The sequence below is a fragment of the Mustela erminea genome, chromosome 12, assembly GCF_009829155.1.
Source record: "Mustela erminea isolate mMusErm1 chromosome 12, mMusErm1.Pri, whole genome shotgun sequence".
Classification (NCBI taxonomy): domain Eukaryota; kingdom Metazoa; phylum Chordata; class Mammalia; order Carnivora; family Mustelidae; genus Mustela; species Mustela erminea.
The window spans coordinates 5,198,699-5,223,424 of NC_045625.1; the positions used below are offsets into that span (position 1 = coordinate 5,198,699).

Sequence of the window (24,726 nt, forward strand, 5' to 3'; positions counted from 1 at the left end):
GGAGGGAGTTCAGCTGCCACTGTTTTTGCTGCCATGAAGCGCAGAGAAGAGCGTGGAGCCTCTCCCAAAAGGCACTCCCTGGGATTAGAGCACCCCTTGCCCCTCGGACATCACTGGCGCAGTGTGGGGCTCCTGGGGCTGGTCACCGGGAGCAAGGCTCATTACCTACTTCTCCCCGTCGGCGTGAAAGGAGTGCTCCCCAACCCGAGGACCAAGCTCCTTCCGTCGCACAGAATGCTGACGGCTCCGCCTGGCCCTAGTTTATGCAGAACTTGTTCTTGGTCTCGTCCGACTCCTGCACGGGCTCTCCTGCTAAGAGGTTTCAGAGTTGTGGGAGGCTTCACTGAGCGGACCTACTTTATCCTTCTCAATAATCAGATTTATAGACCCCGTGACTTAGTTCATCTTTCAACATAAAATTTACATTCCAACACTTGTTAAATATTAAAACTCCTCTCCCTTCTCAATGCACCGCACGGCCACCTTCTAACAGTCAGGTCTGCTGGCTTCCTTCTGATTAGTTCTGAGTTTTGAGCATTTTGCTAGTGAACTGGGGAATCCGCATCAGGAATTCCTGGCATGTTCCGAGAATAAAGTGTAAATTAGCGTTATGAACGGCATGTCATTGTGCGCACCTGGTTATATAGACACTCTGGGTGCTCAGCCAGGACTGGGACTCCTGCTGATCATGCAGGAACCCCAAAGATAGGACTTGTTGAAGAAACGCACCAGAAACAGTGTTCTTCTTGACAGCCAGACTTACCAGCTTATCAGTGCTTGGGAATGGTGCCCCTTTTAGCTGCCTCAGACCACCCTGGATGTACTACTGGTTACAGGCTGCTGGGCCAGGAAGCAACATTATTACCCTGACAGTGTAGGCGCAGTGCAGGAGGGCAGGGCTTAATAATTAATAATTAAGCAGTACTTAATAATGCTCAAAGTCTCCTCGACAAGGGAAGGTCAGCCATGTTTCAGCAGACTTTTCACTGGGATGCCTGTACCTGCCAAGCCACTGTCAGGGTGGGTAATTTTTAAAAATTCAAGAGGTTATACAGTTGGCCTATCCTGCCGCTTCTGCTAAAGCTGAAGCCCAAATTCCACTCCTGTCAACCCGACCCTGTCACTTCAGCAGACCGTGAAAATGAATGTCACCCGGGAACCTCTTTGAAGAAAAGCAAAGACTCTATCACGGGGTATAAGGAACTGTGGAACTTGACAGTGGCCTCCCACAAAAGTAAATAAAGTGTAGACACAAACAACCAGAAGAACTAAAAATGATTCAGGCAGCGGATGGTGGAGGAAAATCAGCCTTTAATTCCACTGCGCTGGCAGGAGACAGTGAACTCGGAGAGCACTGAGAATGACAATCACATCCCAGGGGATGGGGTGGTTTTCCAGACCGTGGAGACTCCTCAGAGCAGCAACGGCTCAGTTTGGTATGGCCCCTGTGACAGTCCAGCTCGAAGCTCCCGGAGCCCTGGGCCGACTGAGTGGCCGCAATGGCCGCAGAAGCTCAGGGACACAACAACAGAAGTACATCAGGGCCAGGAGGGTGGAGGCAAAAAGAAATCTTTCGGGGCCTTAGAGAAGAATCTTCTAAATTCAGTTGTTTTCTAAAGATTAGCTATTTGAAAAATAAGCATTAAGCTTAGGCAACCCCAGCCTGTCCCTCCTACCAACCTTAAGTTTTCCCCTTAGAAATCCAAAAAGGATTGCATCAAGGCTCTGCTATGCAAGCCTTTCTCAGCGCCGAGCCACACTGTCTCATGCGTTGCTGTAGTACCTCCCCCAATACCTCGGATACTGCTCCGCTCATTCCAGGAATACGATCCCACCCAGCACAGCCCCTCGAGTGCAGCCCTCACAGAGAGGCGCCTCTGCAGATGGCCGGAACTGATAACCCCGCGGGCTGAGGCGTCTCCAGGTGCTCGGACAGCTGACGGGCGAGTCTGCCAGGGTGGGTGGGTGAGGAGGAGGCAGCAGGCCTAGGACACTTGGATGAGTTGCCCAGTGGTGGATACTGCCTGATTAAATGAGCTCCCTGTGCTCCCCTGGCACATACCAGCTTTTCTCGAATTCTGTGAATCATGCATCCCACATGCAGGCCTTGCTCTCTCTCTGAGCGCTATTCTGGACCGACCCCCGGCTAATGAGTTGTCAAACTAGATCATGCCTGCCTGAATCTGTTCCTAGGATGCTGGTTAAACAACTCCAGGGAAAAGAAACCATTACCCTGTTCAGTACAAACCTCAACTGATTACCGCGGGGCGGCATGGTTTGCCTTGGATAAACAGCACAGATGGGAAGCAAGCTGTCAGCTCCAGGAAATCACCTCCCTCATGGGCGGTGTGCGCTGGTGTTCTAATTCACGAGAGAGGAACCCTTGTGGGTTGAAGGCAAGGTTTCAAAGGGCCCCCCACCTGGAGTATGTCCTGCAGAATGGAATGACCTAGCTCCACATCTGGGAGAAGAATGAGGACCCGAAAGGCAAGGTGGTAAGGCTGATCTCTAGTCACACATCAGCAAGTGGCCATGCTGGGTACAAAGACCTCTGCCATCATGGAAAGCACTAGATATCAGCAATAAGGGCTTTGGCCAGAAGACTTTGAGACATGCGGAAAAACAAGAGAAGAACATTAAAAAGAGAGATATATGTGCATTTGTGTGGTACAAATGAATGTTTGAGGATAGCCATAAAAATATTAAGAGGACTACAAGGAGGGGAACTAGCTCTATCACACATTAAAACATATACAACTGTAACAAGTAAAAGTCTAATATTGGAAGAGAACAGAGGGTACATCAACAGATCTCAGTGTATAAGTAAATTTGGTATATTTAGATCTGCACGAAAATGTAATTTAGCAAAAGGCACGGGGATCCCTCAAAACACGAAGCATGTACATTAAACATAATGAGACCATCTTTACCAATCAGTGACAGATGTTTCCACAAGCCTGACAGCACTGTTGAGGTGGAGGGACGATGCACTCCTGTTTCTCCTGGAAGCTCCATTTCTCACCAGCAACAGGGTGAGTAAACACATCTGCACAATTTCTACAGAAGGTAATCTGACGACATCTACACAAATTCTAAACGCACAAAACCTCCCGTCAGTTCTAGCACCTTATCTTGCATACACTGACACTGTACACAAAGGGTGTACAACACGTTCCCAGTGCAGGTCATGACCCACACAAGTACATGACCCGCCCTATGCCAATTTGGTATATTTCAAATACAGAGGAAAAGATAAATTTAGTAAATGGCACAGAGACCCCTCAAAACATGACACATGTACATTCAACACGATGGAAATTTGTACACACGTACATATGTCTCTGAAATATGTACATGTACGTGTGTCTAGAGAATTAAACTTAGCGGATTCTGACCACAACTTTTTTAAAAAACGAGACAGAACAGAAGGGAATACGAAGTATCAGAGTGCATTACACACAGTGAGGGTGAGGAAGGCTTCCAGAACCTTTTGTTACTAGTTTGAGTACTAGGTGCTGATGTAAATGCTTTTATACAGCGTGCCAAGATATTTTTTTTAATGGGTTGAAAGCCACCTCGGAGCAGTGTTATTTGTAACAGCAAAAGACTGGAAAGAACCTAAAAGTCGACCCGTAGGGCACTGCTTCAATAAAGGATAGTCCATCCACACAAGCAGTCATTAATAAGAACGAGGCAGCTCTACACGTGCTACCGTAAAGCGATCTTCAGTGAATGTTGGTGGGAAAAGTAAGATCCAAACAGTGTGAAGTCTGCATCATTTGTGTTTTTATAAAAAATGTAAGTACAGGGATGCCCAGGTGGCTCAGTCGGTTAAGCATCTGCTTTAAGTTCAGACTGTGATCCCAGGGTTGTGGGACGGAGTCCTGCATCGGGCTCCTTGCTCAGTGGGGAGCCTGCTTCTTCCTCTGCCTGCAGCCCTTCCTGCTTGTACATTCTCTTGCTCTGACAAGTAAATAAATAAAATCTTAAAAAAAAAATATATATATATATATATATAAGCATATACATACAGTGGGGTACTCTGAAAGAAACTGGTTACAGGGGTTGCCTCTGGGAAGGGGAGTGGAATTAGGAGACAGATTCTCACTGTAATCTATTTCGTCTTTTTTTTTAACCATGTGCACACATTACATATTAATTAAAAAAACACATCCACCATCTCGACGTTGCCCAGTAACCCACCCGTCTGCACCCTGGATGACGGCACGGTACCGCAGGGAGGACAGCGGGTCCAAGCCGCGCTCCCCAGTCGCACATGAGGTGATTCTGGGCAAAATACCTCCTCCCATTTAAGTCCCCAACTCCTTAATGCAAAAACGCAGATCACAGTGACCTCCACCCTGAGGACCGAAGTGAGGTTTAAATGAGCGGATGCCTAAAAAATGTGCCCGTCACCAGGAGGAACCTGAAAAATGTTAAACCCTCCTTTTCCTTCATGGACTCTTGAGCATTGTTCATATAAAGTCACAATAAAACTGTACATTCGGGGCGCCTGGGTGCCTCAGTCGTTAAGTGTCTGCCTTCAGCTCAGGTCATGATCCCAGGGTCCTGGGATCGAGCCTCCCATCAGGCTTCCTGCTCGGCGGGAAGCCTGCTTCTCCCTCTCCCTCTGTCAAATAAATAAATAAAATCTTTAAAAATAAAAAATTTAAAAATTTAGAAAACTGTACATTCAACGCATCTACAAAACTACGGTTTGGGTTTGGAAATCTACAATGGGTACAATGGGACCTTGTTCGTGATTAACAACTGTGTGTGTGTGTGTGTGTGTGTGTGTGTGCGCGTGTAATCGCGCGCAGGTACACACAGATTTACGGGAAGAACGGCAGGTACCATGCTTATTTGGGAAGTGCTATTAAGGTGGGTCTTTTACTTTAAAAATATCCATTTATTAACCCACTGAGCCACCCAGGCGCCCCTAAAAATATCCACTTATTATTGCAATTTTATTATTATTGCACAGAAGATGAATTACGATCACAGTAAGTGATTTTTTAAAAAGGAAGAATCCTAATTTAAGAAGTATGTCCCAAACCTAGCGGGAATTCCCGTCTTACAAAACAGCTAGCAATAAAAAATAAAACTCCAGCAGGACAGGCAGAGAGCCACACCAGGCCCCTGGACTTGTAACATCACGTGACTGGTCCTCAACAGAGTGTCTTTCCTAGGCTAACAGAGCGATGCCTGCGGCATCTACCTGAAGATGCTGCCTTCAAGCATCTTCCCGTTTGGGATTTGTGATAGCTTCTCAACCGCAGCATCAGGAGCCCTGGGTCCTCCTGGCCAAAGCTGAACACCCCCAGTCCAGCAGCTCCCCCGGCTTAGCCCCGTACCTTGCCATCGGAAGCAGTGTTGATTCTGTAGTGGTACACCCTCCCTTCGTATCTCAGCGAGATGGACCTCTGGCCAGGACTGCTCTCGCTCTCCCGGACCAAGAAGCTGCCGTTGATCCCGCTGCTCAGCAGGTACTCAGCTGCGTTGCGGGACACGGGCCCGTGGTACCAGGAATGTTTCTCCAGACTGTTGACTGGTGTGATGTAGTTGCTTGGGACCCACCCTTGGCCATTTTTGGTTTGGGCTTCACACCACTCCCCATTGTGATTGTAGCCTAAAACCCGGAGCTTCTCACCTTAGAAGAAGAGAATCAAATCAGACATCAGCTTTATAAAAGCTGGCTTCGTTCATTCCCATTGATTCATACAGGATTACCAAAAATCTCCAAATCCCTAAATTCCTACTTCTCTTTAACAAATCCACATAAACAAATGCATTTATAAGTGTACAGAAGAGTATACTTTATAGATGAAGCTTCCTGTTGGCACTGAATAAAAAACACAGAGCCTCAGTTTTCATAAATCTATTAGGTTTAGTCAAGTGTTCTGTTCCTAGCATAATGAAATTACTTAGGGAAAAAAGTACTTTTTCTTAAAAAAGAAAGAAAAAAGAAGGCATTTTTCAGTGCTCGGTCCAGGCATTCTTTTCACTATGATCCTCTGTTTTTCTAAGACTATTGTACAGGAACTCTTCTCTTTAAGGAAAAGCGGCTCTCTTATAAAGATGCTAGGTGTTTCTTTTCTTTTCTTTTCTTTTCTTTGATGTCTCTGCATTCTGATCTTTAAAGCTACTCTTTCACTAGGCAAAGGGGTAGCTAGTCAAGCCACAGTTTCCTCTGATTTCTGTCTCTTGCAAGCACCAGCAGTGGTCCACAGCCCTTTTACCTTTAGTTATACTTAGGGTGTTGTCCCCACTGGCCACAAAATCATACAGTGCAACGAAAAGGTTTGGGTCATTTTCACTGGGGCCAGCAAGAAGGTTTTCCTTGGAGTTCCATCGAGCTGCTTCGCTGAGACCTTGGGGCTCAAAGTCAGATGCTACTGGCCTCTGAAGGGCTTCTGGAAGACAAAGGGGAAACAGAAGAAACAGGAAGAATTCGGGGGAAAAGTTAGTTTTATTCTGAGAAACAAAAAAAGTCTGTTTCCATCATTATACATTTCTAATCTATTTCATTTCTCAACATCTATGTGTAATAATAAGAAAGGCGGTAAAGTAAAAATGGACTCTTCCTTTCCCAAATCTTCTGAAAAATATTATTTTCATTCCAAGGTGGGAATCACTGTTCCCAAATAGGTTCAGCTTGTTAAATTCATTAATTCAAAATGAACTCAGTTAAAACTGGAAATAGTCTGTCCTCATACGTCTTTGCCCCTGCTTCTATGTAACACAAGTTTCTTTAAAACATTTAAAAACATGTCAAAGTTAATACGTGCACATAATTTAAAAAACCAAATAAGACAGAAAGGCTTATAATGAAGGACAAACACCTTCTACGCCCATCTCCCCTACACCCAGAGGCCAACAGCTGTGCTGTCCCGCGCCAGCCAGCCTCTCTACCAGTTACCTTCGCATTTTCACTAACAGACTTGCATAGACTTTATTTCTTGTTCTCCAGCTATAGACAGTGTCTCTCAGCGGTTTCCTTCCCAAGGTTATAGCAGTCTCATCCTACCCTCCCTTCCAGCTCGCTCTCCACTCTCAAATATGGCCTTTGTTACATGTCTTTTACTTTGTGAAAACTAGTAAGTTCCTTCCACTCTGTAATAACAAAGTCCTTCATGTTTCGCATATAGGTAAGTGGTAAAAGCTGAACACCAATCAACATTTCTTGTATTAAGAACATGTGGCTAGGGCGCCTGGGTGGCTCAGTGGGTTGAGCCGCTGCCTTTGGCTCAGGTCATGATCTCAGGGTCCTGGGATCGAGTCCCGCATCGGGCTTTCTGCTCAGCAGGGAGCCTGCTTCCTCCTCTCTCTCTGCCTGCCTCTCTGACTACTTGTGATCTCTCTCTGTCAAATAAATAAATAAAATCTTTAAAAAAAAAAAAAAAAAAAAAAAAAAAAAAACGAACATGTGGCTAATGTTCACTACTGGGTCAAACAGTTCATTATCTTTTCCTGAAGTTTCTTCTTCCTTTTTTTTCTTGAACTACACTCAACCTTACTAGAATTTCTGTGATATACACGTGAGCTTTTTTTAGCCAGCAAATGTAATCCAAGTAGGTTTTTTTTAAAAAAGATTTTATTTATTTATCTGAGCCAGAGAGAGCGAGTGAGGAGGTGCACACGAGCAGAGTGGGGGAAAGAAGGAGAGGGACAAGCAGACTCGACGCTGAGCACGACCCAGGATCATGACCTGAGCCACAATCAAGAGTGGGCCACTCAACCGAATGAGTCACCCAGTTGCCCTTAGACAGAGTCTTAGAAAGTGATAAGTAGGTCTTTATAGTCACAGGATATTATGGGTTGAAATCTAAATACTCATTTAAGGAAACTACAATAAGCAATCAAACTTTATTTATAAAAGGAGGAAAGGGGGAAATTCTAATCTTCCCAAATGATAAGAAACTTATTGAGGGGTGCCTGGGTGACTCAGTTGAGTATCCAACTCGGTTACAGCCCAGGTTATGATCTCAGGGTGTGGGATCGAGGCCCGCATTAGACTGTGCACAGCAGACTCTCCCTCTCCTGTTGCCCCTCCCCCGGCTGCACTCAATCTTTCTAAAATGAATGAATCTTAAAAAAAAAAAAAAAAAGAAAGAAAAATTTAAAAATTACTTAAATGTTCCCTCTTTATGGATTTAGAGAACTCCCAAACACCTTTTCTTGGGCAATGACACTTGTCTCAGGGATGGGCCTGATTCTGCAGTATTCACTTCTCAAACAAACAAAAACAAAAACAACCACTGGAGACACCTAAGACATCTGAGGAATGAGGCTAACCTCCAGAAACACACCTGGAGAACTTACAGAAATCGGCATTCTTTAAAATATCTCTTTGGAATAAACTAATACAACATAACTAATGAGGGTCCTTTTTTTTTTTTTAAGATTTTTTTAAATTTATTTTTTAAAAGATTTTATCTATTTATTTGAGAGACTGACAGTGAGAGAGAGCATGAGAGGGGAGAAAGTCAGAGGGAGAAGCAGACTCCCCACAGAGCTGGGAGACCTATGCGGGACTTGATCTGGGATTAAGTTCCGAACCGAACACAGTTGCCCAATGAACTGAGCCACCCAGGCACTCTTTAAAGATTTTTAAGAAAATTTATTTGAGATAGAACTTGGATTTTTAAGCTCTGTGACCCCACCACAGTCCCTTCCAAATATTCACAGCTGGCTCCCTCACACCTGGTCCTGCAGCAATGTTAAAATCACCTATCTAAGGCATCCATCTGAATATGAACCTTAACCCGGGGGGTGGGGGCATGCGTGGAGCAGAGGCAGAGGGGGAAAGGCAGTCTCCTCACTGAGCAGGGAGCCCAATGGGGGGTTCTATCCCAGGACCCTGAGATCATGACTGGAGCCAAAGGCAGACGCTTAACCAACTGAGCCACCCAGGCGCCCTAACAAGGGTCTTTCAATTCTAGCTTTCATACTACTGACTGAACTAAACCTTCAGGAATTGTTTTTGCTAAAAGAGTAAATCCCAAATTACGTCATGACTATGTTTGGTAATCTCACTGTATGAATCATAAGGGCAAAGCGAAATTCAAGGGAGAGGACCTGTAACACTTCCTAGAGTGTGAGCCTTCGTGATGACTTAGGGCTCGCTCTTCCGAGTATCTTACATGGGATCTAAAAACACACCTAGCACCATCATGATCAGGGACTGATCAGTTAACTAAATAAAGCCAGTTAAGGCAGAGAACTATTTTTTTTTTTTAAATTAAAAGGAAAAAAAAAAGTGTGATCTACCATCCCCACCTGAATGGGTGTTGGTTGCTGGCCCTGACTGCAGCGATGAGGCCTGCCCTTTCAGGGGTGGGTATGTGTTGAGTGTCAGAGCTTGTCCCCACCACTGGCTTCCAGCTTTGGTTTCCTGCAGGCCAAGCAAGGGAAGACTTGGATTTTTAAGCTCTGTGACCCCACCACAGTCCCTTCCAAATATTCACAGCTGGCTCACTCACACCTGGTCCCGCAGCAATGTTAAAATCACCTGTCTAAGGCATCCATCTGAATATGATAGAAACTGTCCTCTTTTTACGCCTGCATTTCACTGGTTTCATACTAAGTAAATAAAACAACAAGTGTCACTGAAGATCCGGAGGGAAATATAACTGGCCCTGGGAGTGGCTGCAGCAGTGAGTGCCAGAGGATGGTGGGGGGCCCTGGGCACCGGAGAGGCAGGTTTTACAGGAAGCGGAGCTCGCTGGCGGGTCAAAAGTCCTCTACTGCCATTATATTAAGTAACACCATTAGACTGAGGATTCTTAACATAAAAGAACTCTTGCATATCAACACAAAAAGACAAATCCCTCCACTATGGAAAAAGGAACCAAAACCATGAATAAGCAATTCACAGAAAATTTAAATTATCCCCAAACTTAGAAAGCATGTTAGCCCTGGCTAGTAATCAAAGAAATGCAAATTCTTCATCAAATTGGCAGGTACATTTTCTTGAGGCTAAGTCAGTGTAAGACTTCAGTGAAATGTAACTTTCTCCGGCAGTGGTTCCCGGAGAAATCTCCACAACACTTTAGGAGGGCAACCAGAAATACAAACTGAATCTTTAGTTAATTCCACAACCTTTTATCACCTGTAGGAATTATCCTGAGATCTATATCTACTATTTCTATAGACTGATTTTTAAATAGCACAGAATTAGAAAAGTACAAAATATCAACAGAAGGTAAGTCAGCTTGTGGTCCATCCGTAATACAAAATATATTCATAAGCCATTCAAAATATTTTTCTAAAGATTTCATTTATTGGGGCGCCTGGGTGGCTCAGTGGGTTAAAGCCTCTGCCTTCGGCTCAGGTCGTGATCCCAGGATCCTGGGATCGAGCCCTGCATCGGGCTCTCTGCTCAACGGGGAGCCTGCTTCTCCCGCTCTCTCTCTCTGCCTACTTGTTTTCTCTGGCCGTCAAATAAAAAATAAAAAATAAAAAATAAAAGATCTCATTTATTTATTTGAAAGAGAGAGAAAGAGATCACAAGTAGGCAGTGAGGCAGGCAGAGAAAGGGAAGCAGGCTCCCCACCGAGCGGAGAGCCCAACATGGGGCTTGATCCCAGATCCCTGAGCCAAAGGCAGAACCCTACCCACTGAGCCACCCAGGCGCCCTCATTCAAAATATTTTTAGAAACGACAGCTTTTGGCTTGGGAATATACACATAATAATGCATTGTTTAAGTGCTCATATTACAACCTGTTATATACAATATGATCCCAATTTTGTAAAAAAAACAAAAATCAAAAAACTGAGGGGTACCTGGGTGGCTCAGTAGGTTAAGCCTCTGCCTTTGGCTCAGGTCATGATCTTAGGGTCCTGGGATCGAGCCCCGCATGGGGCTCTGCTCGGCGGGGAGCCTGCTCCCCCCACCCTACCTCACCCCCTGCTCTCTGCCTACTTGTGATCTCTGCCTGTCAAACAAATAAAATCTTAAAAACAAAACAAAACAAACTGAAAACAGTACAGAAGGAACTGCACCAAAATGTGAACAGTACTTATTAACATGGGGTGGTAGGACCACAAACATGAAAAAACCTCCTTTATTCTCTTCTATATTCTGGCCTACTTCTCACAATATATGGGGACTGTTTTTATAATTCAGAAAACAATTACAAAAATAGAGAAACTGCCGTCACAAATAGGAAGTGGCGGACACTTCCCTAATTGAGAGTCTAATGTGAAAAAGAAGCCTGGGGGAGTAGGAGCCTCGAGCTGTCCTGAAAAAACATTTGCGCGCTTCCCTCTGGAGTCCCGACCTCGTGGCCATGAGCACACAACTCTGGCAGACCCGGCCCACACAGGAAATTAAACCAAAGTCATGAATACAGAAATGCTTTTCTTCTCCAGTGCCATTTGACCTCTTCTATCAAACATTCTGCAGCATCTGGATTTGATCAAAGTTACATAATCAGGGGAAGTGGCCTGGAAAACACCTGGACTAGGCAGAAGGCCGATACTGGCCCAGGGGTGCCTGCGGATTGGAAGTCTGGGACGAGGAGGGACTGTCCCTAACATGGAGACCGCTGCTGGGAATTTCATGAGAGGGGATGAGCCCTTTGTCAGGAAGGAAAGGGCCTCCCACTGCTTTTTTGATTCAACAGGACGTCAGGAAATCCAAGGCAGTCTCTCGATTTTCCTCTCCAGTTCTTGCTCCATTCCAGAAATTAATGGCCCAAGCCCAAAGGGAAGTATTGCTCACGCATACCTCTGGATCGAGACGCTGAAGTGCGGCCACAGCCCAACACCAAAACCTTCCAGTCAAGTCCCAGTCCAGGCTGATGTCAAAATTGACTCACAATGTGTAAATGCCAAGTTCCTTGCTTCATTTCATATTGAACTACGCTCGTCAACCTTAAAAATGATCACAGCTTACAAGGCCAACACTGCAGAATGTTCTTCAGCCTTCCGGCTTCATGAGGGGACTTTCTGCCAGGCCTGAGGTCAGGAAGTTAGACCCCTGAAGAAGGCCCGAGGCTTCATTCAAAAGAGAGGCCCCAAAACAGCTCCCCTCTTCTGTTCTTCCAGGGGATCTTTTGGTTACTGTTAAGTCTTGGGAGAGAAATTTCAGCATCTGCTATTATTCTTACTTTTTTTAGTGAACATTTTCTGCCTCATCCTTTCTGAGTCATACTTTAAGTCTTACTTAAGATTTGTATCTTCGAAAGTGCCTCTTGCCCCTTTTAAGACCCCTTTGTTATTATTTTACCATACCATTCATCAGAAGGCTTCCATTCACCCATAAAACTCAGGCAAAGTCATTATTAATTAGCCAGTTGAGTACCAAGGATGGGGATAGCTTTAACACACACACACACACACACACACACACACACACACGGCCTCCAGGGACGCCTGGGTGGCTCAGTCTGTTAAGCACCTGGCTTAGGCTCAGGTCAGGATCTCAGGATGGAGCCCCTCATCAGCCTCATGTTGGGAATCTCTGCTCAGTAGGGAGTTTGCTTCTCCCTCTCAAATAAATAAATAAAATCTAAAAAAATTAAATTAAATTAAAAAGCCTCCAAAAAGCTATGGCTTGGGGCGCCTGGGTGCCTCAGTGGGTTAAGCCGCTGCCTTTGGCTCAGGTCATGATCCCAGGGTCCTGGGATCGAGCCCCGCATCGGGCTCTCTGCTCAGCCGGGAGCCTGCTTCCTTCTCTCTCTCTCTCTGCCTGCTTGTGATCTCTCTCTGTCAAATAAATAAATAAATCTTAAAAAAAAAAAAAAAAAAAAAAAGCTATGGCTTTAACCAGGAGAATATCAAACTGTTTAAAAATCCAATAAAAATAATGCCACCAAATTCAGTGGGCCCATGTGTGTCGAACCTACTTCAATGGTACTCTAAAATGGCCTGGGTCTTTAAGGTACAATTTAAAGACAGTTTTACATGAAAGTAATCCTTTCTTAATTTAAAGTTGTGTGTCACGGATCAGAAACGTTCAAGAAAGATTCTCTGACACAGCCTGTCTGATCTAGACTTCCAGGGGCTGCCCCTGAGCCCCTTCCGTGGGCCAACAGAGAGTTATAGCGTCAGTGAACTGCCAGGCCCTGTGGCCACTTCATAGTCCCGAGGGGAGGGGAGATTTCACCTCCAGGAAAAACAGCCCTGGGAAGCTTCCCCCCTTCGGCAGGTGCTCCTGCCCCCATCCCCTCCGAGGACAGAGCAGCCCACACTGTATGGCTGGGACGGCCCTTCCCGGTCAGGGAAGGGGGGAGGGCAGGGCGTGTCGGGAATGATAAATATTCCCCTCACTTTAGCTAGATTTCAATTATTTAAACCTTGTTGCTTTATTCTTATTTCCTTTGTGGGCCTTTCACTATTACCCTCCAGTTCCAGGCATCTCTGTAATTCAGAAATCTATAAAACAGATCCCTCAAAACAGAGGGAAGGCTTCATGTTTTATTTCAGACTCGGTTCCAACGGATGAGATCATGCTCGGACTATTCTCAAGTCAGTACACAACAGTCTCACACAACTTCTTATAAGATGAGCTTAGAGGAAAAGTATTATTTCCCACAATCTGAACTCGGTGAAAATCATTTTATCTACATTCTACATGGTTCTTTATTTCATAATTTACACCCTCACCCAGAGCAGTTAAAATTGTTTAAAAAACGAGCCTAGCTGAATACAGCCTTGGCCTTAACCTCACACTCAACAAATTTCGCCAGCACCTCAAACGCTGTGTTATCTGCTGGGGAGCAGGGGTAGGCGAGGTGGTAATGATGCCAAGGATCACCACATGGCCTCTGCTCCTTGTGGGAAGAACACAGCTAAGGAAAACGAACATGGCCTCGACACTGGAAGTCAAACAGAAGACAGGCGCTGCCCTGTGGATTAATTTACAGAACACAGACACTGAGGGTGAGGAGCTGTGAAGGGACCAGCTCACTGGCATCAGGAAGGATGTGGATCCTGAACAAGATCCTTAGCAAGGACAGCAGGACTATGACAGGCATCCAAGGCCAGCTGGCATACTGAGGCTACTAAGGGAGGGGTCTTCATCTGTGCTGGGCTGTGGCCCCTCTGGTGAGGTCTGGTATGCCTGAGAAGTCTGCAAATGCCCAGAATATAGAGGACTGCAAAGGAGAACAACTGTACTGAACGAGTCCTCAAGAGCTTTCCAAAAAATTATTTGTGACACACCACTTCCTTATTAATGCATTAAATATATGGTTCTTTAAAAAAAAAAAAGATTTTATTTATTTGGCAGAGAGAGACACACAGTGAGAGAGGGACCACAAGCAGGGGGGAGTGGGAGAGGGAGAAGCAGGCTTCCCGCCGAGCAGGGAGGCCAATGCGAGGCTCTATCCCAGGACGCTAGGATCATGACCTGCACTGAAGGCAGATGCTTAATGACTGAGCCACCCAGGTGCCCTAAATATATGCTTCTTTATTAACACATTAAATAGCAAGAACCAGGGGTAACTACTGTCATTTCAAAGTAGTGATATGTGTAAGCAAGAATCACAACTGTTAGATGACATAGAAATATCTGAGTTCTACCAGTGACAAAGTCACAAGTACCTCTAATATGACTGAGCTTTGCTGCCTACATTTTTAAAAAAATGAAACGCTAATTTTCCGTTAGAGGTCGGTGAAATAAAGTTCTAATATTTCCCCATCCAAGGACACGGAGCCCCTGTATTCTATCCCAAACCCCAAGAGCCTTCCAGGTTCACAACTCCTACACTACAGATGTGGTTCAGTAGAAACCCCAGTGATCTAACAGGGAGAGGGGCCTAGACAAGAGGCTGCTATAAATCAGTGAGAAGTCCAAATTATGCAGCTTTCTTTTTAAATAAATGCAGTTTTATCACACTTCCCACTAATGGGCATTATAAGCAGTAAGTTAAATAGGTTTCCAGAGAAACCCCCTTTATAAAATTGAAGAGTAAAAAGTAAAGTTATTTAAATTAGCCCAAGGTTTAACTATTTCCCCTGGAATCTGTTTACATTATAATGTTCCAAGCCAGTCAAGTTTAGAAAACAGAATTCTCCATGCTAACCTCTGTCTCTATCAGCAGTCCAAGTACTAAGCCTTTCTGAAGGTACACAGTCCATTCCTTCTATCAAAAAGTAAAAAATTAAAAAAAAAAATTCTCTATCACTTTCTAAGACTCTGTTCAAAGAAGCCTACAGTTCTTGGAGATGGAGCACAACAGAGACCCCAATAAAAGAACACCCCACCATCCTCAAACCACTCTGAACATGATGGTCACCCCTCCCTGACCCCCACCTCGTCCCAGCTAAGTTTACACCCACACTGTAGCCACTTTTCCTGCGAAATCTCCCTGGACAGTCCCATCCTATCGCTGCCCACCACAGCCCCGACCGGTCTCCCCTCTTCGACCCTGCCCTGCTCCATTCCCCCTCCACACCGCCACCAGAGGGGTCTTTCTAAAACGCAGGCCTGACCAAGCAGCTCTCCGGTTAAAATCCCACGGGGTGGCGGCTGGCAGAAGCAGAAGAGGAAGCCCAGGACGGCTCTGCCTGTCACTGGGTGGCCACTACTGGACAACAGGGTCGCCTGCGGCAACACAAGAAGAGACCCTGCCTTGTAGGGTCTCTGGCGGTCTGCAGAGAACACGGGAGACACGGCTCCTGGCAGGATGGCTGGGGTTCTCCTTCCTCCCACTGCTGCACAAGCCCGAGCTCCTGAGTGGGCACAGAAAGCCCTTCAGGGGCTGGTCTGGGGCCAGCTCCTCCCTCCCAGCTCCCCATACCTCTGGCGGCTTCCCCCACATAAACCCTGTGGCCGCCTCATCTCGTGTGCACCCTGACAAGTGCCATTTACTCTCCCCGGAATGCCTTCCCAGTCGACTCCCCTGCCCCCTGCCCCGCCTACGTCTACCAACCTGACCGGTCCTTCCCACTTCCTACCGCCTCGCCCCGGGGGGATAAGTGCCACCCACCTCATGGGTGAGGAATCTGTAAGCCTGGGCTCCAGGGCGGACAAGCATTGCTTAAACCTTAGTCCACCAGGTCTTGGAGTCATTACATCAGCAGCCTCCGTGTCCCTGCTGCACCACAGGGCAACAATGGCATCTACCTAGCCGGGCTGTCAGGAGGACTCCATGCACATTGGATGCACAAAATTTCTGCACCAATGTCAAGTGTGGTACCTGATTGCACGGCCCTGCACTGCGGGGCAGGTACTCCCTCATCTATTACTGTCCCCACAAAACTGTGGACTCCGGGCCAGAGCCCGGCTTTCCTACCACAGTCTTCACCGCCTGCCTCGCGCAAGGCAGCGTGCACGGCACTGGCGGGTGTTTCTTCCAGGCAGCCGCTGTGTAGGACAGGCGGTACTTGTGTTTAGCAACAAGGTAAAAAATTAAGTCATGAAGGAAGAGCGCACCTCAACGATCTGTTCATCTGCAGCCAGAACGGCAGAAAGACAGAAGGACGCAAACTAAAGGCGCATCACCAGGGAAGCTTTTGTGAAGCTCTCGGAAATGCAGCCATTTTTTTTAAATGGATTGTAAACCATGGTTAAGATCCTAAAGCGAGGTGCAACATAAAAGTCCATTTCTCTGTGCTTTCGAAAGAAACAGGATCGGTTATAGTCCCGGCACAGGCAGACAGCACCTCCACGCACGTTCTGTCTGTGAGGGAGGAACGGTTCCCCGAGTCCCTGCACTGGCCCAGATTCAAACTGTCTGCAGTGAGCCCGCTAACCGTACAAGCATTTTTATTCTGTCACAGGCCATTTGCAGCAGACTGAAAGCCTCCCCCTCTGCCTGCCAGGCCTGGGATGGTTTGCAAGCATTCATTTCACATTTCCTGTCCTCCCTGAAAGGGTCATCAAGGACTCCTGGATCATTTTAGACCAGACTCACTGAAGAAAAAGGGCCACCCGACGGCAGGTAATATCCCCAGAAGGTCTTGTTAGCCATTATTATTCCTATTGCTAATCTCAGTGATAGAATGTGATCAAAAAAAGGTATGCATTCCAAAAATCAATGACTAATTCTATCCATGGCCCACTTTTAAAATCAATTTTAAGATGTATGGTGTACAGTGCTGTTAATGACATTTGAGGACTGGTAAGACTGATAGGGATTAGGTCTTTAAAGAGAATTTAAGAGCAAAGAGTTTCAAGTTTATGCAACCAAGTGTGAAAGAAGAGTGGATGGTACTGATTGGTGGCTTCCCGAGGGCCAGGACTGTGCCAAGCACCGTGTCTGCAACTGAACCCCAGGAGCCTACTAAGCAGGCGCTCTCATGACCGCTGGAGAGGCCAGGCAGCGGGAGCAGAGGTGAGGCTACTCCTCCACCTCTCCCTCGGCTCCCCGTGCCCCAGCCCATCCACCAGTCTGCATGGCTCCCACTCAAGTCTCTCATTCTACTTTCGGTCTCAGAATCTGGCTTTCTTCCTTGCTCCCCTCGGGGTCTCTCCCTCTGCTGACCTCCGGCCATCCTCCCTCAGGCCCCGGTCCCCCCAGCCTTTCTCGTCTGGGTTCACTCTTTCTGGTCTCAGCCTTTCTCTGCCTCCCTCTCCTCCGTAATTCCCAAATGTCTCCCAGTCTCATTCATCCGTCTTCCCTGTCACCACCACCCAATACAGACAGCAGAATCAAGTACGTACGGTGTGGGTTAAGAAAGGAGGATCTGAAAGCCAACTTCAGAGAATAACAACTCTCATCATCCAAGGGCCAAGTTAGCCTCTCAAATGTCAGTAATTAGCTTTGGAACTGTAACTTCACTAGGCAAGAAAACAAGATCGACCATAGTGTGCTTTGTGTTTTTTTGTTTTGTTTTGTTTTAACAAATGTAACTTTGAGCCCCACTGACTATGAGAAGTGACTTAATCTGCCCTCTCTGGGGCTTGAACTCAGGACGTTCAGATCGAGAGTGACTCTGTCAGTTGCACTGAGGGCAATTTAAGATTGAGCACAATTTGGTCATTGTTCCAGCTGAGTATGGGTACAAGGAGTTTAATGGGCTATCTGCTTTTCTTACAGACTTAGAATTTTCCATTTAAAAAAGTAAAAAAAAAAAAAAAAAGAAAGATTTATTTTATCAATCTTTTAGTGTGTTTAATTATGATCCACTATTACACAGGAAAAGCTAAATTCTTCCAATAACCCATTTCATCTTTAGTTTTTGTTGTATATATTTTTTATTTCATCTTTTCTAGTTTTATAGAGATACGACTGGCATAAAACAATGTATAAATTTCAGGTGTACAACATAATAATTTGATACAGGTCAATAATGTGAAATGATCAGTCACCATAGTAAGTGAACATCCGTCACCACAAGGCTGCAAATCTTCCCTATGAGGACAATTTTGAAGATCTCCTCTCTTAGCAACTTTCAAATCTACAATACAGTACTATCAACTAGTCATCATGTTGTACAATGTTGTCATATATTTTCAAGCTTATCTGTGGACAATTTTCCCTGTTTCTACTGTAGATCAGTGATTACAATGGCAAAATTATGATGATTTTAGAACAAAGTAACGAGTAGTATGAGATGTTCAGTTTTCACTATTTGGAGCTGCAGAAATACTGCCTCTGGAGGGAGTAAGATGCCAATCTTGAACCAATGGGATTTCTTCTTCCACAATTAAAACATTCGCCATGGGCATAAGAAAGGATCAGAGAGGGAGGCACGCCTTGCTGGCTCAGTCAGAAGAGCATATGTGACTCTTGATCTCACAGTTGTGAGTTCAAGCCCCATGTTGGGTGTAGACATGATGTAAATAAATAAAACCAAAACGGGGTGGGGGGGCAGGATTAGAGAAAGGGAAGGTATCTTTCCTTAAAACCAATGACAAGAAGTATTAATTCTATGCACCAAAGCAAACTTGAAACAAACGGTTTTATTAACAAGAAAAACCATGGGCAAGGTTCAGCTTATTTCTATCATGACCTCAAGCAATGGAGAAACAGGCAATGCCACATTTTAGCTAAATATTTGTTTAAAATAACAGTTAATGTGCTATAATATCTTGCTCTTTGCGAGGCTCTATGCTGAACAATTTAAACAAAATCTCTCGTGCAAATCTCCCAACTCAACAAGGCAGGGACTCCCGCGAGTTGAATTTGAGAGATGAGAACAGCGAGGCTCCGAAAGCGGCGTGCCCCAGACCGGCAGGCACGGCCGGCTGGCAACCAGGCCCAGGCTGCCGGCTCTGCGGCCACGTGCCCCACATGAGACCGGGACTTCCGCAATGCCCTTACCATAGAACAACCTGGACCAGGGACATCTCAAAGAAACTGCATGTCAGTATAAATACAAATACTTAGCATTTTATTGGTTTCAAAAGCTTCACTGGAATACTCTCCCAGATCTTCAAAACAATCCTCTAAGGTGGGCCGGACGGAGGATGTTCGGTCTTTCTGTGTTAGAGGTAAGTAAGGAAGCAGAAAAGCTGAGAGGTCAGACAAGAATTGCGATCTCCCAACTCTGGATTCACAAGCAGTCCCAGCCAGAGTGAACTGGGGCCCTTCTCCTCTTCTCCAGAAACCTCGCAGTGCTGGTGGGAGAGCAAAGTGAGGATGTGTGTGAAGTGCTCAGGGCCGCGGCCCAGCACATCAGAAGTGCCCGAAAGCGTGAATGTACCCTTGAACGAGAGGGCTGGCTGGCGGGCTGGCTGGCGCTCTATTAGGCTCCTAAAAAAGCCTCACAGTTTCTTTGTTACTAAACAAGGGAAGCCTGTGATGACCTCAGGAGAGAGTATTTAGAAAAAGAGCATAAGCTTCTCTGAAGCAGAAGTTCTGAACAGTTTATCTGTGTGGCTGGCACCACATAAAGCATTCGCCAGAAAGTTAACTGCTGAAAAGAAGCATTTAAAAGCAGGCCCTTAAAATAAATTTACAAAGTTCAAGAAGAGTTCATTTCACAAGACATTAAATTTCGATTCCAAACATTACAGAACTAGCATATCCATGTACAAAAGTCATGCACAACGTACACAAATACAAACACGAACAAAGAAAACTGGAAAAAAAGAGGATTCAAATGGCTGGTGTTCGTGTTTTCTTCCACGTATCTATGGGAAAGAAATAACCAGAAAATTCAGTGTTTGAAGTAGACCTAAGGTTGTAAAATTAAATGTGGTCATGGTGAAAGATGCCGCTATAAACATACCTTTTCAGAGGTGGAACACAAAACTCAAATGCTATAAATACTTATTATATGCATAGGCTATTCCCAGAAGGATACACGAGAAACTGAGTGATTGTCTCTGGATATATGGAAACTGGATAGGAGATACAATTACTTTTAGAATTTATCATGTACAGCTATTTCAAAATACATTTAAAATTTTTATTTCTATTGGTAAAGATAATCATTTTTATCAGTATTAATTTTCTAGGAAAGAAAGAATAACCTATTTCAGGCATTCGAGTGTTTCTTAAAGACACTATTTTAACATCCATGGAGAGTGCCAAAGGTCACAGTCACAGTTAGTAAAGCACAGAATAGCTAAAACTGGGCTCTTTGGAGTCAGACAGCATGGGTTCAAATTCCGACACCACCACTTGCTAGCTCTGGGACCTCAGGCAAGTTTCCTAATCTGGTAAATTAGATTCTTTCTTCATCTATAAAGAAGAAATAACCACAAGGCCATCATGAGAAATAAGCACACTAAATCCAAGACAGAATGCCCAAACACAGCTTGGCATACAATAAGCATATAATTGTTTCTTTGACAGCCAGGCCTGGGTAGCAAGTAGATGAGTGATGAGTGATCAAGTTGCGTTTAGGGCTGAACCCTCTTTGACATAATGGAAAACTTGACCATATTCAATTCTCTGTGACCTGAGCTGCCTGAGCCCTGAGTGGGTGTCAATAAACACTGATTGATTGATTTAGGATGTCAGTAAAAACGGAAAGGCTGGATTACTTATCCAGATGTTGGCAATTGTTCTTCCCTAGAGACTAACAGCACGGGTCCAGTCTTCAAGAAACCATCACTGAGGTTAAATTCTCTCCACTTAAAAAACAGTAATTCCATTTACTTTCTCCAATTAAATATACCAGCAAAGTAAGGGAAACTCAGTAAGGAGGGAGAATTCCCACAGTGATTCCTTCCTAGATGCCACCTTAACCCAAGGCAGTCTGTGGTTTTTCTGAGACTTGGGAGGCTGCATTATTTCAAGACACGACGGAATAAGACATTTAGGATTAGATAACCCTCCCCAAACCCCAATAATTACAACAGCCAGGTACACACTAAATCTCCAGTTAACCCCAAAACACAAAACAGTATCACAGCTCTGCTGTGACCTAAACTTTCCTCCAGCTCTGCAACTACAAAAGTCTGTTCTTCTACTCAGCCGACAGGCGGTCCATCTGCAAAATGGAGATGATAATGCCTAACACTAACTCGATACAGATGTAAATGAGAATGTGTTCAGAATTTTGAGCAACTTGGAAAATAAGTGACGGATTACTGAAGATGATTTTGGCTGCCTCGGATGCCAACTTTTAGGGACAAATAAACCATCTCCTCCCTCCAAATGCTGGATTTTGTGAGCCTGCTCCAAAGCCCCAAATCCCAAACAGGGAAGGGGACGGATGGGTGTACACATACTGTGTAGCAAGGGCAAAGAGGTTTCACCTACCTCAACCGTGCTTAAGGTTTAAGTTGCTTATGTGATTCCAGGCAGGCCCTCAAGTCAGGAAAAAAAAAAAAAAAGGTGCCCAGTGAGGGTTGTCGGGTATATATATTAGGAAAATAAGTTGTAAGAAAGGGAGGTTAGACCATTTATAAGGCCTTCCTTTATTTCTCGTTCATTTTAAAAAGTAAAACATTACAACTTCATGGCACTATAGCAAAAATTCTACTTGTTCTAAAATGAGTTTTACGTTTCTATTCCTATTTTAAGTCCTAAGTGAAAAGGACAGAAAAAGGACAGCAAGATTATATCTGGGATGATCAGTCCCTAAGTCAGATCGATTTCGTCCACTGGAAGCAACAAAATGAAAACAACCGAGCACCATCCGCACTTCATTCCCCCCCCCCCCCCCCCCCCGTTGTAACGGGTACAGAGAAGGGAAGTCAACAGGAAAGAAGAACACACGGGCGAGAGAAGCCAAGTAGAACGCAAAGAAGGCAAAAGTAAGATGCCCTGGCTCTGCGCTTCACGGAGCGAACCTAACATGAGCTTCCCCCTCCCCCGCCAAGGACTCTGGACTCATTCACAACGCCTTCCTAAAATCTGCAATTTCGCTTCCTCCCCGCCAACCCGAAAAGGGAGAATTCCTAAGACCTCTTCGTGGTCTGCAGATAACACTGGGTTGGGGTTGTGAGCGTGGGGTGTGGGGTAGAAAGATCGCTTGAAATTTCGTATCCATAAATGGTAGAGCCGTGTTCCTTTGTACCCGATCCTTAATGAAAATCACATGTTTCACAAACACGGGTAGACCTTTTTTGACACATAATTCCCAATTAACGGTAGAAATTCCACAGCGAGGGCTCACAAGGCCGTTCGGGCCTCTAGAGTTCGCTTTCTCAAACTTTCTCGGGCAGAGCCGCGCGGCTGGGGGCCCGGCGACGTCGCCATCCCGGTCCCGGCGCGGGCTCTCCCGGGGTTAGGGCGCGAGGACCGGAGCCCCGCGCCTCCCGCTCGGCCCGCAGCGCCCAGGCGCGGTCGCAGGAAAGAGAGAAAGAGCGAGAGAGGGAGGGAGAGAAAGGGAAAGGGAAGGGAGGGCCGAGGAGGGAAAGGACGGAGCGCGCGCGGGCGGGTGCGGCCCGGGAGGGCCCGGCCGGTGCCCCGCGGCCGCCCTGACCCGCTCGGCGCCGGCCGGCGCTTACCTTCCAGGTAACAGCTGGAGGACGACGAGAGACCCTTCTTGGATTTGCAGCCCACCAACTTCAAGCAGATCTCCAACATTTTCGCGTGCCGGCGGCCTAGCGGCCGGCCCCGCCCGGCTCGCTGCGCCGCGCGCTCAGGCCCGGCGCGCCCGGCTGGCCCCGCGCGCCCTCCCGCGCCCCGGCGGCCCCGCCACGCCGCCTCGCCAACGCCCCGCGCGCCCGCCCATGGCCGCGGCGGCTGCGTCTCGGTCTCCGCTCCGGACGCTCCAGTTAACAAAGGGCCCGGAGTCCGGCCCGCGAGGCCCGCCCCCGCCGCTGCCGCCGCCGCCACCTTAACCCTCTCCGCGCCGCGCCGGCCAGGCGGCCGCCCCGCTCTTCCCGGCGATCGCAGGCCCACCCCGGCCCTGGCCCTCTGCGGGGTTCCCAAACCAACCCGGGGCCGGCTTCTAAGTCAATAGGGGGGCTGTTTTGAGGTGCAGCGTCTAGTGGTTCTCAACGTGGCTAAGTCCTAACGACCCAAGAAAGACCTGGGCTACTCGGGCTGCCAGGAGCGCAGGCCTGCTCAGCACCACCTTTGGAACCTCGAGTATCCCTCTGGCGAGATGCCCCCAACCTGCACTGCTTACAGTGGAACAACGCTGGTGCGCAGGGGCTCTGGTAAGCCCTGTGTCCCCAAAATGTTGGTGAATAATGCAAATTCCTTTGCAGTTAACAATACTGGTTTCATTTAAGTTCACTGAGTTTACAATGATTAAGGCTAACTCAGTGGTTGTGTAAAAGAATGAATAATCAGAGAGCTAGCACCCACATGACAACCCCCGAAGGTATGCAAGACCTTTGTCAAATCATACATTCATACAAGGAGGTGGCTGGAAACGGAAGAAGTTAAGTTCAAATTCAAACATAATTTCTGATTATAAGTAAAGGCAATGCAGCTTTCCCAGCAAGTACCCATCAGAGGCAGGGCCCACTTCCCTGCTTTGCCTCATTTTCTTCATGAGGAAACTTTTTTCCTTGTTTGGTAAATGCCATGGGTACTATTATTTAAAACCCATTTCATTGCTGTATAGGGCTGAAATCTTTAGAACTCTGGTTAGGACTGACAATATACATTATTATATATAAAATTACAATAATCACAATAGTGTATTACTTGGCATAAAGCCAGAAATCTAGATCAGTGGGAAATAACAGGGAACCCAATCACACCAACTCATTTAATAAAAATCAGATATATTTCAGTAACAATAAGAAAAGGAATTTATTTAATATTTATTTAACAAAGAGTGTCAGATAACCACAGCAGAAAAATTACTGTAGCTCACATCTTAGAACACACTTATAACGAGAGAGAATAGGTACTGAGACCTTACTGTGTGTCAGACACTTATGAGAAACCTGTTCCAGTCACTGCAACACCGCATTTGCACAATGATCCTGCCAGGAAAAGAGAATCAGTATCCCAATTCTTCAGGTTAAAACCTGACAGAGAAGTCACGCGACTGCCCAAGGCACCTTAGTTGGAAACCAACCCTGCTTTGCCCAGTTCCAAGGATCAGGCTCCTGACCAGTGCATGACACAGCCTCTCCCATCAATAATAAGTTCCAAGTAGATTAAAACCTTGGATTTCTGGGGATGCCTGGGTGGCTCAGTTGTTAAGCGTCTGCCTTCAGCTCAGGTCATGATCCCAGGGTCCTGTGATGGAGCCCTGCATCGGGCTCCCTGCTTCTCCCACTCCCCCTGCTTGTGTTCCCTCTCTTGCTGTCTCTGTCTCTCTGTCAAATAAATAAATAAAATCTTTATAAATAAATAAATAAATAAATAAATAAATAAAACCTTGGATTTCCGTATCTTCAGTTAAATAGCTAACATCGTGTATTTCAGAGGAAGGGCTGGTTAAGAGACCCTGTCTGCGAGTGGTCA

At 46.0% G+C, this 24,726-nt stretch overlaps 1 protein-coding gene across 4 annotated transcripts in view; it reads right to left on the reverse strand.

The window, feature by feature from the left end:
- ABL1 (ABL proto-oncogene 1, non-receptor tyrosine kinase) overlaps positions 1 to 24,726 on the reverse strand; it is a 139,663-nt gene that overhangs the window by 28,821 nt on the left and 86,116 nt on the right. For 3 of the 4 annotated variants that reach the window (XR_004277661.1, XM_032308734.1, XM_032308731.1), the window contains exons 2-3: positions 6,240 to 6,413; positions 5,355 to 5,650 (exon numbers count right to left, since the gene is read on the reverse strand). Coding sequence is in view for 3 of the 4 variants with exons in the window: in XM_032308734.1 (XP_032164625.1) it covers positions 5,355 to 5,650; positions 6,240 to 6,413 (470 nt within the window). In the remaining variant the exon portion in view is untranslated. Of the gene's footprint in view, positions 1 to 5,354; positions 5,651 to 6,239; positions 6,414 to 22,802; positions 23,084 to 24,726 lie in introns of those variants that run through there. The other variant, XM_032308732.1, reaches the window with a different exon arrangement.